This window comes from Paracoccidioides lutzii (assembly GCF_000150705.2).
Source record: "Paracoccidioides lutzii Pb01 unplaced genomic scaffold supercont2.3, whole genome shotgun sequence".
NCBI lineage: Eukaryota > Fungi > Ascomycota > Eurotiomycetes > Onygenales > Ajellomycetaceae > Paracoccidioides > Paracoccidioides lutzii.
In genome coordinates this window covers 398929-412004 of record NW_015440949.1, presented here as the reverse complement: position 1 = coordinate 412004, position 13076 = coordinate 398929, and the positions used below count along the sequence as shown (strand labels likewise).

At 45.0% G+C, this 13076-nt stretch overlaps 4 protein-coding genes across 4 annotated transcripts; 3 read left to right on the top strand and 1 right to left on the bottom strand.

Annotated features, from left to right (window-relative positions):
* Window positions 1–238: 238 nt before the first annotated feature.
* PAAG_11278 (hypothetical protein) lies at window positions 239–2095 on the top strand (the record flags this gene model as incomplete). The annotated part of the gene is made up of 4 exons (XM_015846952.1): window positions 239–611; window positions 682–915; window positions 994–1816; window positions 1891–2095. 4 exons carry the CDS (start codon window positions 239–241, stop codon window positions 2093–2095), a joined length of 1635 nt encoding a protein of 544 aa, XP_015703374.1.
* A 606-nt stretch (window positions 2096–2701) lies between these two features.
* Window positions 2702–3216, top strand: PAAG_11277 (hypothetical protein; the record flags this gene model as incomplete). The annotated part of the gene is made up of 2 exons (XM_015846951.1): window positions 2702–2933; window positions 3002–3216. 2 exons carry the CDS (start codon window positions 2702–2704, stop codon window positions 3214–3216), a joined length of 447 nt encoding a protein of 148 aa, XP_015703373.1.
* A 166-nt stretch (window positions 3217–3382) lies between these two features.
* PAAG_01445 (hypothetical protein) lies at window positions 3383–5836 on the bottom strand (the record flags this gene model as incomplete). Its single annotated transcript, XM_002796391.2, has 1 exon — window positions 3383–5836. The coding sequence occupies one exon, from the start codon at window positions 5834–5836 to the stop codon at window positions 3383–3385; it is 2454 nt and encodes an 817-aa protein (XP_002796437.1).
* Window positions 5837–12056: 6220 nt separating this feature from the next.
* On the top strand, window positions 12057–13066 carry PAAG_11276 (hypothetical protein; the record flags this gene model as incomplete). The annotated part of the gene is made up of 5 exons (XM_015846950.1): window positions 12057–12093; window positions 12162–12350; window positions 12465–12590; window positions 12688–12748; window positions 12826–13066. 5 exons carry the CDS (start codon window positions 12057–12059, stop codon window positions 13064–13066), a joined length of 654 nt encoding a protein of 217 aa, XP_015703372.1.
* Window positions 13067–13076: the final 10 nt, after the last annotated feature.

The following is a 13076-nucleotide window of genomic DNA, read 5'->3' as shown; positions in this document are numbered from 1 at the left end:
GAGGAGCTACTGCTTTGTTTCGGTGTCGCCGATTTATCCTTGCTGTGCGAGCGCGGTGCGAAGCGGTCTGCTTGGGGATAGCTGGAACTGAATTCTTAGCCCTTCCCCAATGAGGAGAAATGTACATAGAGGCTATATAAGAGGCCTGCTTTCCCGGTCTGTTTGGACATGAGAGAATGAACAATATGCACTTTGAAGTTTAACCCTCACCAGCTACAATTTCCCTTCCCTAATAACCATGGCCGTGGATATGAACTTTATCATCCCGTACTGCCCACTGCCCCCCAAGCCTCCCAAGCCTCTCCCCACTAAACCCTTTATTCGTGAATACCATCTTCCCCAGCCCGACCCTATGCCCTCAACACAATCCATCATCCCTGAACCGCCGTTTACCCATCCACCTCCCTGGCCCCCTCTTCCCTTCTGCAGATATACCCTCAGTGGCCTTGACAGCCAGATCGGGGCTCGAGCATCGAACACTCCGTTCAACGAGTTCGACGCTGAGCTGGAGCGCTTGGAGGTCGTGGAGGTGATTGACATGAACAGTCACAGTTCCACCGACCATGGCGATGTTGAGCCGTTTAGCACCCGTGTCGCCGGCGTGATCCAAGGTAGGCGCCCTTCACTCGAGTGAAGACCTTCTGGGTCGTCTGCTGATCGAAGATGCAATGTTTTCTCCAGGCTCAACCGCGCCAGACGCCAGGCCCCGCCGGGAAGCCTCAAGCGACAGACCTTCACACAAGGCCGACCGATCATCACCTCAGAAAATCACCCCTCCTCTTTCCGATAGCGATCGCGATCCCGCGCTGGATGAGTGTGAACCGAAAGCCTCGGGTCCTCCGCCTGACTTGGCGGTGTTCTCTGACCAACGCCTGTACAGTTTAGTGAAGCTACCGAGGTCAGAAAGCCGCCAAGGTAAGTCAACTCCCACATATTTTTTTTTTTCTTTTTCCATTTGTCTGTGGAGCTCCACCTTCTGACTGCGTTCGGCAGAGCAACCGATCGCCGTGGACTTGGAGAGCGATGGAGAGAATTCTCCGAACGATGGTGAATCCAGGAGGACTATTGGTCTTGATATGCGCGCAGGTGCCACGGGCGGAGGGATTGTGAATACATCTTCCAGCCCGAGAGCCAAATCGGAGCCTGAAACTCCCGCCGACCCTGGAAAGCGCGATGGGAAAGAGCGCCAGCCGATGGAGCGGGGACGCGTGCGACGCGCGGAAGTTCGAGTTGAGATTCCTTTCCCGCTAGACGCTCTCCAGGAGAGAGAGGGCCGAGGCGATAGGAGCGACCCTAGCGACAATAGCAACAACAGTGACTTCAATAACTCCAGCAACTGCAGCTGCAGCGACGGCGACGACGACGACGGCGACGAGGCGTATCGGGAAAGTGATGGTGATGACCATGTCACTAAGCGGCCGCGCAAGCGGCGGAGGCTCTGGACGCGGCGGTCCTCCAGGTCCCTTGTCACTTCTGTCGCTTGCGCTTGCAGAGGAGATCCCTCCCCAACTGCTGTGGTAAACGATAAGCCAGGGAAACGGAATCCGACGACAAAACACGGTGAAAACCCGGCCGGTGATTCCTCCAGTGTGTCCGCTGTCCCACGAGATGATGCGGTGACAAACCGCTCGGGCGACGACATACCGGTCTCCGGTTTTCTTTCAAGCTACGTGGCTGGGTCCAAAGTGTGCTACACGATAACATTCTGTCACAAGGAAACCCGCCGGCTCCTGTCGGCAAATGCAAACGGTCTGTCGAGCCCCGGTCGAGAAGCGCGGCCGTCTGTCGCGACCGGTATACGTGTGCCATTTACCTCGTAGGACGACACGCTGCTGAAAGAACTCAAGGAGGGAGGCGAGCCATGGGATGAAATCGCCAAGCGCTTCCCAGTCAGATCCAAGGCGATTCTGCAGGTGCGGTACTCCACCAAGCTGAAGCACCGCACCCCGGCGCCAACTCGCAAGTCGAAGTCGAAGTCGAGGCCGAGAAAAGATGGATGCCGTTGAGCGAGAATATCCCAACCGCTGCTACAAGGAGACTGCCACAGCTATGCACGTACCCTCTACTTACAGAAACCTCCCCTTACCATGGATGAAGTGGCCACTTCCGGTGCGTCCCACGCCAGTGTCTCTCCACGAAGGAGGAGTGGCTGGTTGAAAAGGTAGTGGATCCCGGGATCCGCGTGCGAGGGGGCAAGTCAATGGGAGATCGCGCAGGGGGCGGTTGACGAAGGATTGTAAAGTCGATTGGTCAGGATCTTCATCTGTGTTAATGTGTCATATCAATTTCAGTCCTGATTTGTTCCGTACTATCTTGATTGTTTTCTCGTTTGCTTCTGTTCCCTTCATTTGATCTTATTTCGCTTCTCACATTTCATTCCGGCCCAGGAGCCCATTTGATATTGCCTATCACATTCCCGCCCAAGGTCTTGTGTGTGTTCCTTTGTTGGTGTCTTTGTTTGTTTGCTCTTCCCCCTTCCTTCCTTTGTCTCTCACTTGGGTTTTTCTTCGAAGCATTTCAGTTCGTCAGCCTCGTCTAGCTCCGGAGAGAAGTATAGAAACCTCGCTGGTTCTGGATAAGTATATTTATATTTTTAAGCCGTAATAAATCATACTCCGCAAATCGACTGGAAATTCGCATCTCAACAGAAACCCTGTCGCTCTTCTCACTTGCAATAGGAAGTTTTACAGAATTCACCGCAATGCCGAATGCCAACCATGGCATGCGAAGACCTTCATCAACCTCCTCGGACGTCAAGGGCGGCGACAATACGTCTCAGCGAGACGAAATCATGGAGATCCATAGCCAGGTGCTCGAAATGATGGAAATATTTAAGCGAATGTCCGCGATGCTCGAGAGAATAGAAACACGGAGTAAAGAACAATATGATGCCAATCTACAGGCCTCTGTGAGAGAAGATCGGGATGTAGCACGTACCATTTGAGTGCCGGTGAGCATTATTTCCATATCCAGTGGGCTTTATTGCTGACCGTTCAGCAAGGTACGTCGAGAATGAGTACAATGAATGGAAGGAGGGGGAATCCGATAATTGGACAGTCCCTGTTGGTTCATCCCTTGCTATGGTTGTTACCCGACCATGTACATCTGCGAATCGAAACGAACTACTCCCCTGTGGTGCTCATGGGTGTGGGTCATATGGCTATTTCTCGGTGGGAGTTCACTATTGTGCCGGCATTTTCTCATAATTGCGCGTGAAAAAGCTCTAGAAACAACAATGCCTTTGTTCCCGCCACTCCTCCACGAGACATAGAATATTTTCTAGGGCCCATATTTCATTCTTAAAAGTAGATCATGTAGCTGATTTAGTAAGCTGGGCTCATATAAATGCTACTTATTCGCTAGAAAATAGCAATCATTAAACTTATTCGGTTTCAATCAGAGCTATCGTATCATCATACGCCTTGATAATAGGATCATATAACCTTTGTGGGTCTTGCGGCGTTCCAACAATAAGTCCTTCCTCCCCATGAGGAAATAGTATGCGCCGTATGGTTCTGCAGAGTGGTTTGACCCAGTCAAACCATGGAGGAAATTCTTTCATAAGGATGCGCTCAAAGCCGCCAGCTTCCATGTTGCCTCGTTTATAGGTTGCAATTTCCTCGTAGGTGCCGGTGTACCATTTCTTGAGCGTACTAGATTCGGGCCTCTCCTGTAGTTGATGAGATGTTTGTGGCGGTTTAAATTCCCAACCGTGATGGGCACATTGCCAGATAAGCACGTAGAAGAACGACTCAAGATCATGCCGATAGGTGTGGTCAATATTAAGTAGCACCTCGATCGCCATGAACTCCATTGTGCCAGTCTGGTGACGCGCGCCGCTTCGCCCGCTTCCGACTTCTTTGGCAAGATCTAGATCAATTAGCATACCCGAGTGACCATCCACTTTATCTGGATTGGTTATTATTATATTGTTCTCTGAAATATCCCGATGAAGGATGTTCCCATCCAAGTAAAGAGACCGGTGAGCCTTAATTGCATCGCGAAGTGCCTTGAGCAGCTCCAGTGGTGATTCGTACCTGTAGATCGGCCGGCCAGGGGGTGAGATCACAAGACACCGGAGGACACGGTTGTCGTAGAGTTCCTCACCATTCCTGTCGAAGAGGCTCGGTTTGTGCGCTGACTGAATGGAGAAAGCTAGTTCATTCTCCTCCTGGGTGTCCCTTGATGGTTGATTGGTGGAACGCGATCGTTTGGACGTCTGCATCCCCTTATCCGGGGATCTGCGTTTCCTGGAAGATGACTTTCGATGGATATCTAAGCGACGTGGCTCAATGAGCGGCTGAGATTGATGAAATGAGGAGGCTGTGCTGGGGGGTGCGCTTTTGAAGTTGTGGTGCTTGTCATCAAATGTCAGGCCACAGCGCATGTCGGCGATGCTGGTGATGTTACTGTGACCAATGATCCTTGCGACTCCTTGGACATTCTTTTGACCTGCTAGCTCGAGGAGTTCCACCTCCGGCCGCCGCTTGTCTGACACCCACGAGAATTTAGCTACGCCTTGTCCATCATTTGTGAGAAAACATGTGGTCCCGCGACACACGATGGCATGTTGAAAGGAAAGTATTTCACCCAGCCGCAGCACTTTTTCATCTAACATCCCAGGCCCTTTGATGGTTATTGATTTGTTGCCATCTTCATCCCTAGCTATAAAACTATCCAGTCCCAGGTCCTCATCACTCATCATGGCGTACCCGACAAGCACCTGAAAGAACTGCCTTGAGTCCTCATAGACATCGATGACGCCGGAGCTATAGGGACCCGAACGGTCGAACACCCACGCCTCCATCTTGGTCCCGCAGACGGCGAACGCGTGGACGAACCGCCGGGTGGGCTGGGCGGCAAAGACCTCACGCACGTAGCGGCTCATCTGAAGCAGAGTGCCTTTGGTCTTGATCTCATCCTTGGATTTTTTGAGCTCGCCAACTACCAGGATGTCTCTCCAGTTGTGTTTGTTTCGCGAGGGGCTCCCACCCCTAGCTCGCAAAAGAAGGTCGACTTGCCGTTCTGCCTTTGAACCAGTAAGATTTGCTTTGCTGGCTGTGGTGTAGTAGGTGCTGCGTGATTCTGAGAGAAGGTCTTCTTGAAGACGAAACCACCAGGTGAGGACATTGTCCTGTGTAGGAAGATCAGGAAACTGGGCCCAATTACCATCACTGCCCGGGGCCAATATGCGTTGACAGATGGCATCTGCTTTGCCGCTCCAGTCCTTCTCCTCAAAGTATTTGTTGAAGAAGCCCTTGACGTCTCGAAAGGTGCAGCCACATATCTCCTCAAAGATTCTCGGATTCACCAACTCATGCGTCTGCTCGGAACCTTTCTGCGATGATGAGGTGGATTTGACTGGCGTGCTGTCAACGGAGGGGGGGATGCTCGCCGGAGGAGTTGTTTGAGGGGCGTTGTCAATGAGGTTAAATACAGCAGTCCAGATGTCAATGTTCCATTTTTTGACACCCTGGAGTTCATCGTCTGGTGGCCTTTGGATAACCAGGTGTACCAGTAGGCGATTCTCGTCATACCTGAAGCTTCCTTTTGCTTTTTGGAGGCGCTCGACTAAGTGTGCTAGATCAGACGCCATATTCCCGTTACTCATTCGCGAGCGAAGGCTGTAAGCTGCATCCTCTCCCTGTAAAGCAGAGAGGAGTTTTGAAATCGCATTTCGATAGAGTTTGTCAAGGCTCTCATCAGCGCCATCATAAATTAGACGCGACTCATATATTCTTTCGGCTTCCTGAAGCGCGTTTCGTAAACGATCAACTAAGTTGGTTAGAGGATGGTTCTTGATAATTTTGCGATCTTCATGTGAAAGTCCCGCCATTTTGACGGCATAAAAGACAACGCGTTGGGTTGGTGTGAGGTTAATTAGGAGTTGTAAGGATGCTAATATTATATGTGATGGGAAGCAAACACGGGAACAAAATGCAGAACTGTCAGGAAGTTATGATGTATGATACCTGCGAGAGAAGATAGCTCGCTGGGAACAGATGCTGATAATATATAATCCAAGGGAGGACTATGGTCAAAGGGTTGATCCGGCTTGGCTCTGATGCAGAACGCGGATGTGGGGAACGGAGAGAGCCGCCGAGCAAGGAACCGGGCGGAGATTAATCCTATTGGATCGCGGACGGAATGGTAATAAGCGCGAACAAAATAGGGGGAATTGAAACCGTATTTTGAGGAAGGTCAGTCTATTCCCATTTAGGATTGATTAAACGGCCGTGCTATAATAAAGATCACCTGATCACCCCCACAATCTCTCTTCTCTGCCCTCTCTCATTTCGTTTCTATTTTCCCTCACTACAAAAGAAACTTCAAGAACTAGGGCGGCGACGCTCCTGATGCTAGTATATAGACTGCGTAGAATGTTGAATTTTACAAACTGAAACCTATATCCCAGACGGCATCGCGATAGAACTAACTGTTGAACGCCATTTCGAGCGATCGGTCGGCGTATGCCGATAAGCCCTGTTGTCTCGAAAAGACTCCATATACAATCACGTGGAACAGCCCCTCCAGGTGCTGACGCGCGGTTTTCATTACATAGATTCCCTCCTATATGCGATCGCGTAGATGGAATTCTTTCAAGTGTGGCAAGCATCCTCCAAAAGCTGGCACAGCTACAAAACATTACCAACCTGGGAGAACTCTTCAGCGTTTACAAGTTGCGCAGCCAGGAGCAGCTGGAGGGAGAAAGGCAGCGAAGCAGCTGCCAAAACGTTTGGAATTGGACATTGCTGAGCAGTAATAGTAGCAATGTCCCAAATCTTGCACTACAATGAATGTTTATTAACATAATAAGAGCAGAACGTACACGACAGGAAGAAAGACGCTCCTCGGACGCGCAGTCGCGAATGGCGTAATTCATAAAAATGGCAAAACTCGAATGGTATTGACAGTGGACGATTATACCAGGATTCCCCTTTAGATCTTGGGATATCTAAAACGGACCCCGTGTCTCTTGGGAACCGCCATTCCTCCTCACACACTTCCAAAGTCTGTGGCCTGAAAGAGGCGGACCGAAATCTTTGGGTCGGAGAAAAGCTAAACCAACCTGCTACATTCCAACGGACAAATCCAATTGTGTTGCGGTAGCAGCGTCTGGCATAAGGTTTTAGGCAAGCTTTTTTCCCCCGTTTGTTCAAGGCTAGTTAGTAGATTTCTATTAATTGGAGATGATATCCAAATGGCTAGCGCAACTCAAGTTTTGATTTTATCCAAGGCATGCTTGCAATCGACCCAGGGTGTCGAAAGTCCGCGGCTGAGCTTCTGTAGCACAATCGGAGTGAATAGCTACGCCCGTGAATAGCGAGAGAGGGAGAAGGTGAATATATTACTAAGAAAACGAAGGGATCCCGCGCGATGGATGGGAAAACAGAGATGCCGGAACAACATTTTCCCCAGAACTCCGGATCAAAAAGGTTTTCCCTCGCGCGATTAGCCAGTCATTTTCTGAATGCCCCTCACCAGTGCTCACGCCATGCCCCTCACCACATCCTTTATCTTCTTTTTTTTTTTTTCATCGGGCGCTCCCTCTATATTAGATGCTGATGGGCACAGGGCAGATTTTTTTTTCTCTTTTTCTCTCGTAATTTTTTTGTGTCGTGTCTTCTAATCACGATCCTGTGGAAATAGCACTAGGAGATGAGCTGGAAAAGATAGGACAGGATATGTGGGTGGCGGAAGCAAAAAAGATTTGCTTTGGGACGGTGATAGAAGGCCATCATTGTCTCCAGGGCTCCTGATATGCCCGGAAGATGTTCTTTTTTGGGGAGGCAAAGAATATGGGTTTGGGCTTGAAGGCCGAAATAGAGCGTCCTCATTGCTGCTTGTGCTTGCGGGATGAGTGGACGAGGTTGGGGAAAGGCAAAGAGCGGTTGCGTTATTCTCACAGCGGGCGGAACTACTGGAGAACGTGGACTGTTGAAAGCACAGCTGGCATTCAACAGACATTAGTTTTGATTCAAGAAATTTGATATACTCGGTATCGCTGCCCTGAAAGTCGAACAGTCGACGGCTATTTTCCATCTTCGCTGAACTGGGCGTAGTGGAAGGGTTTGGGTGAAAACATCGATGAATAATGAATAAGTAAAGGGCGAGCTAGTCCAGAAACAGCGACCTTTTTAATCTTGCATTCCATCAACCATTCCTACAAAATCCCCCTAACTGCAAATTTGCCTCAAAATGGGCGCGGCAAAGGATAAGTTACAATGGTTTTTGCTCTTCATTCGTTGAGATGAGGGCACGGACAACACGACCTTCTTTTTTAGGTTGATACATGGGATCCAATCGCACTCGGAGAGCTATATGATATTGCAGCTGCGCCGTGATGGAAAAGACCAGGATTATGCACAGTGCCAGACTGTGTCGAGGGCATTTTGTACTGAACATAGAATTACCAAACAATATTATCCTCCTGCATTCGCCAGACCATGCAAGCGAAGAATATCATACTAGCTCTGGAGAAATTTGTGCTCGAGCCTTTAGCTTTAATATCCTTCTCGCCTTCCACGGATTATCCTCTCCCAGGGTGATCGGTGCAAGTTTCCCGCACACTTCGGGGGAAGAGCAGGGAATCTCATGAATCTGTCCTAAACTAACACAGCGTCCAGACTCATTCTCGCATAGGATTCGGATGACCATTTTTCACATCGTGATGGATAGACTGTCCTCATTGGACAAAGGGAAGTTCAAAAAGACTCATTTTCGGGCTCAATATCACTCTTGCCGGGATTAGGCCATCACGGAAGTAGTCGTTCTCCCAGAACGGGGTGCCTTCCATTGACAATTAACATTGGGGATGGGTTGAACCATATTTGGTTGGATACCATCACAACGGCCCGCCTCCATACCTCCCCAGATTGTCACTGGTGCACCCAGACTATCTATGCCATTGCAGTATATGCGGGATGCCTTGGAAAAGACCAGGAGCATGCAAAGTGCAGTCGGGGGTGCCAGGCTGTGTCAAGGCCACGGGGAAACTTGCGTCGATCACCGTGGGAGCGCGAGTGTGATATACATGTCCAGCTTGAGCCTGTGCCATCCTCATGCAAAGGGATCACAACAGATTAATAATAATTGTAACTATTTGTACAGACCCTGGACAAGTTTTTGTCATCAACATTTGCTGAAATGAGGATGGCATACTCCTTTGACCATCAAAAAAGCCCTCATTTGAAGCACACAGAGCATGACTGCTTGATAGTTATAAATCACACAAAATCACTCTATGATGGATCATTTCAAAATGGACCACCTTGACTATCTTTTCTTGCAAAATGTATTCTAACATCTCATACGCACTTCTATTGGCAACACTCATTGTATTATGTACAATGCATCTCATCTTGCTAACTTTCACTGTCTTCAGTCTCATTATTTGTCTGAGATATTAATCTTCATTCTCTTTATCTGTCTCAAGGCTGTCATCACTGATGTTGATCTATCAGACTTAAAATGTGAAAGTGAGCAGTCTCTTCTATTGAGATGATGATGATAAATACTAAATACTTGTCTCAAATACATCAGCAATTTACTATCTTTTGAAAGTATGTGCAGCATTTTCATTAGCTTTAAAGATATGTTATTTTCAATTTTTTAATTTGATCTCTGCTAACTGTGATGTTTAAATGATTTAGTAGAGTAAAATTCAGACTGAATCTTTTACAAACATCTCACTGCATCAGTTATTTCTAATATATGATTTTTTGTCCTTTGTGATAAAGCTGAATTTAATCTTATAATGTGCTCTTCTCTTCAACAAGATGTGGATGAAAGATATAACTGTGATTGTGTTTATTAACTACATGATTCTTATGATTGCTAGTCTACTTTTTTGATGCAGAATTTGTAATATATCATTTCAGAGTCTTGTAATCTGTAAAGTAACAATTCCTGTATTTCTTGTAACAGCAAAGTTTGTTATAGATAAACTCATTCACAACTGATTCTTCTAAATCAAAGTAAGTTTAGTGAAATTACAGTTCTTATTTTAACATGTGCTAACATGACTTTAAATAATGTTGATTATTATTATTATTGATATCTATATAATTTAAAATATCATTACTCAGTTTATTGAATCAGAAAATATAATGTTGTTAGTGAATTTCAACAATGATACTGTTTTTTGTTTCTAATTGCATTATTAATATAAATTATTAGTCACTTAAAATAATATTAAACAGTAAAAAAGTTCATAATTCTAAGTCTAGCAATAGTAAAAAACAGATTATGAATCTTCTGCAGATGCATCAATCTCAATTAATTTAATATTAAATGATATATCTCATCAGAGCTATTTGAAAATGTCAAAACAGATTTATTTATATTTCTTTTTTTTATTTTTTTAAACTAAATATAAAATATGCTTAAATGTTCTTTTCATATATAAGTATAATTTTCACACTTTCATTTTTAACTAATTGAATTATTAATATTAATAACAAGATATGTGATCAAATTTAAGTTAATAAAAATAGTAAAAATTATTTTTCTCAGTTTCAATAAACTTACTATCATTATCACTATTTATTAACAAATAATATCTATAGTTTGAATTTTTCAAAAATATATATATAGAAAAAAGTCTATTTTTTGAATATTAGCAACATTGAAAGCTATGTTTATCTCTTTTCTCTTTTTCAATATAACTGTTAAATTGTTTAGTTGACCTGAAACAATAAAAGAAATACTATCTTTCACAGATCATTCTCATAGTGTAATGACAGAGAAAAAGAAAGAAAGAAAAATAAGTGAAGATGAAAATAAAATAGAGAATATAGAAAAAGAAGAAAAGAAGAAGAAGAAAGAGAAGAAAAAGAAAAAAGATAAGAAAGAGAAGAAGAAAAATAAAAATAAAAAAGAAAAGAGAGATAAAAAAAAGAAAAAAATATAAAAGATAAGAAAGAGAAAAAGAGAAGAAGATGAGCAGTATCAATGACTATCACTATGAATTTAAAAATGATTTATTTTGTCTCATATCAAGTATTATTAATTATCTATAAAAATTTTATTTTATACTCAAAATATCTATTTCAGCTAACAATCTCAGGGCTATAATAAGAGAGAATTTAAAACTGACTTGATCCATACAAGCTAAAATAAGTAGTATGGCTGAACATATCATGTACTTTGTGAAGAAAAATATTTTTTGATAAGTTTTCTTCCTCTATAGTGGAGAATCATGTTTATTAACTTCTTGATAGCTAAATGATGAGCTGAAAAAAAATCAAATAAATATGATAAATAATTATATCTGACACTTATTGCATAAGATTTGACCAGGATATAATTACATTGAATATATAAAGAAATCTTGAGTGAACTATTTCTTGCTCTCATAAGTGATAGACCTTATCATATTATTGATATGAAAACAGAAACAGATATCTGAGTAATTGAATGTGCTGAGTGTGTAAATCAAAAGCTGATATTCATAAATATCAATTTGAGTAACTAATTATCATAGACAGTAAATATCTCAGTGCAGTGATTTGAGAAAATAACTTTAGCTCAATTCAATCTATTTTATAAGAAGTAATTTTTATCATACAAAATATACTCTGATTTATAATTTATTTCAGTACTTTATCAAATTATATTTTTAAGATTGATGACTTTGAGAAATGAAAATTGTCATACAAATTTGATCTCATTTATAAGCATAAGTTAAATGATTCAATCTTTAATTGCAAAGAACTATGTAGAGAAATTTTTAGATATTTAAAATCAAATGAATACTTTGAATTCAAATCACTTGAACACAGTTTCTTCTCAGATGATAAAATATATAAAAAAGTTGTACATGCACTTGAATGACAACAGCATATCATAAGGAGTTAAAATAAGCTGTTAAAGTCTTTCTGTGAAGTCTATATCCTATGATACCCCTAACCATCACCAAGGATCCCGAGAGAGGCCTGACAGCTGAAATAAAAATTCTCAAACAGATGATGACACTCATATTCTGGATTATCAGCAGATTCACCCCGCCTATTGTGGCACTAATATTGATGTGCCTTGCTCCTACAGCATGAGCAATGACTTCCTCAGTGATGAACAGTCCAGGAGACGCAAGTGAGGGCCACAGCAATCAGAAGAACTGGCTGCGAAGTGGCTTCACATTGCCTCTGCATCCTCTATAGAAGGTTCCTCCACAGTCCTTTGCTCCCAGTTCCTGTCGCTACGGCTCGACGAGCGTTTGCAGTTCCTTTCTTGGTTGTTTGAAGGTGCTTTGGCGAGTTGCATGCCCGACTTAGCGCCTGCAATATGGGGAGATGAGAATGTGCGGTCAGCCGGTCGCTTGGGCCCACACAAATTCAGAAAAACTCAGCGTGAGTGCGGCGAGGGGAGAAAGGGCCACAGAGACAAGCTGTGGTGATGACTCCCTGAGGATGACGCACAGCTCCTGAGCATGATGGAGGAATGCTAACCCTGGCCGGAGATAGAGAGGTGTTTTCCAGAAAGGACGGAATCGGTCCTGCGCCAGCGGGTGTCTACACTTCGGAAACAAGAGAGGGGAATGCGTACAGCCGAACCCGCCGGTGTCCCAGCAGCATCTGCAACCCCGGGGGGTGAGACGTAATGCTAATCCGTGTACGTGAAAGTGATATCATGATCAACCACAAGTTGGCCTCTCCTAGCCGTTCATTAACCGCCCTTGGTAGGCAGGTGAGGGTACGGTAGCCTTGATTGGCAGTGTCCTTATGGGCCAACCCACAGCTCGCCACAGGTATATAACCGGAGAAGCCGAGCCGCCTGCCCATCCCACTGCCATGCGTTCCCCTCTTCTGCTGCACGCAGCCACAGCCGAATGATACCTACCCTCTTGTCCCCCCATGGTGATCCGCTTGCGACAGCTGCGGAAGGGACGTCACTGCTGCATGAGTTCTATTTTCAGATTTCATCCTCGGATATTGTTGGCTGGCTGCGCCGTGCTTCAATGCCTGGAGGGAGCATCCTGAGGCGAGCACCCTGTGACTGCCCCCCATTTCTTGGTATACACAGAGGGCTCCCTTCGCCTCCAGATCCATCGTTCTTCTCACTCTGAAGCATAACCC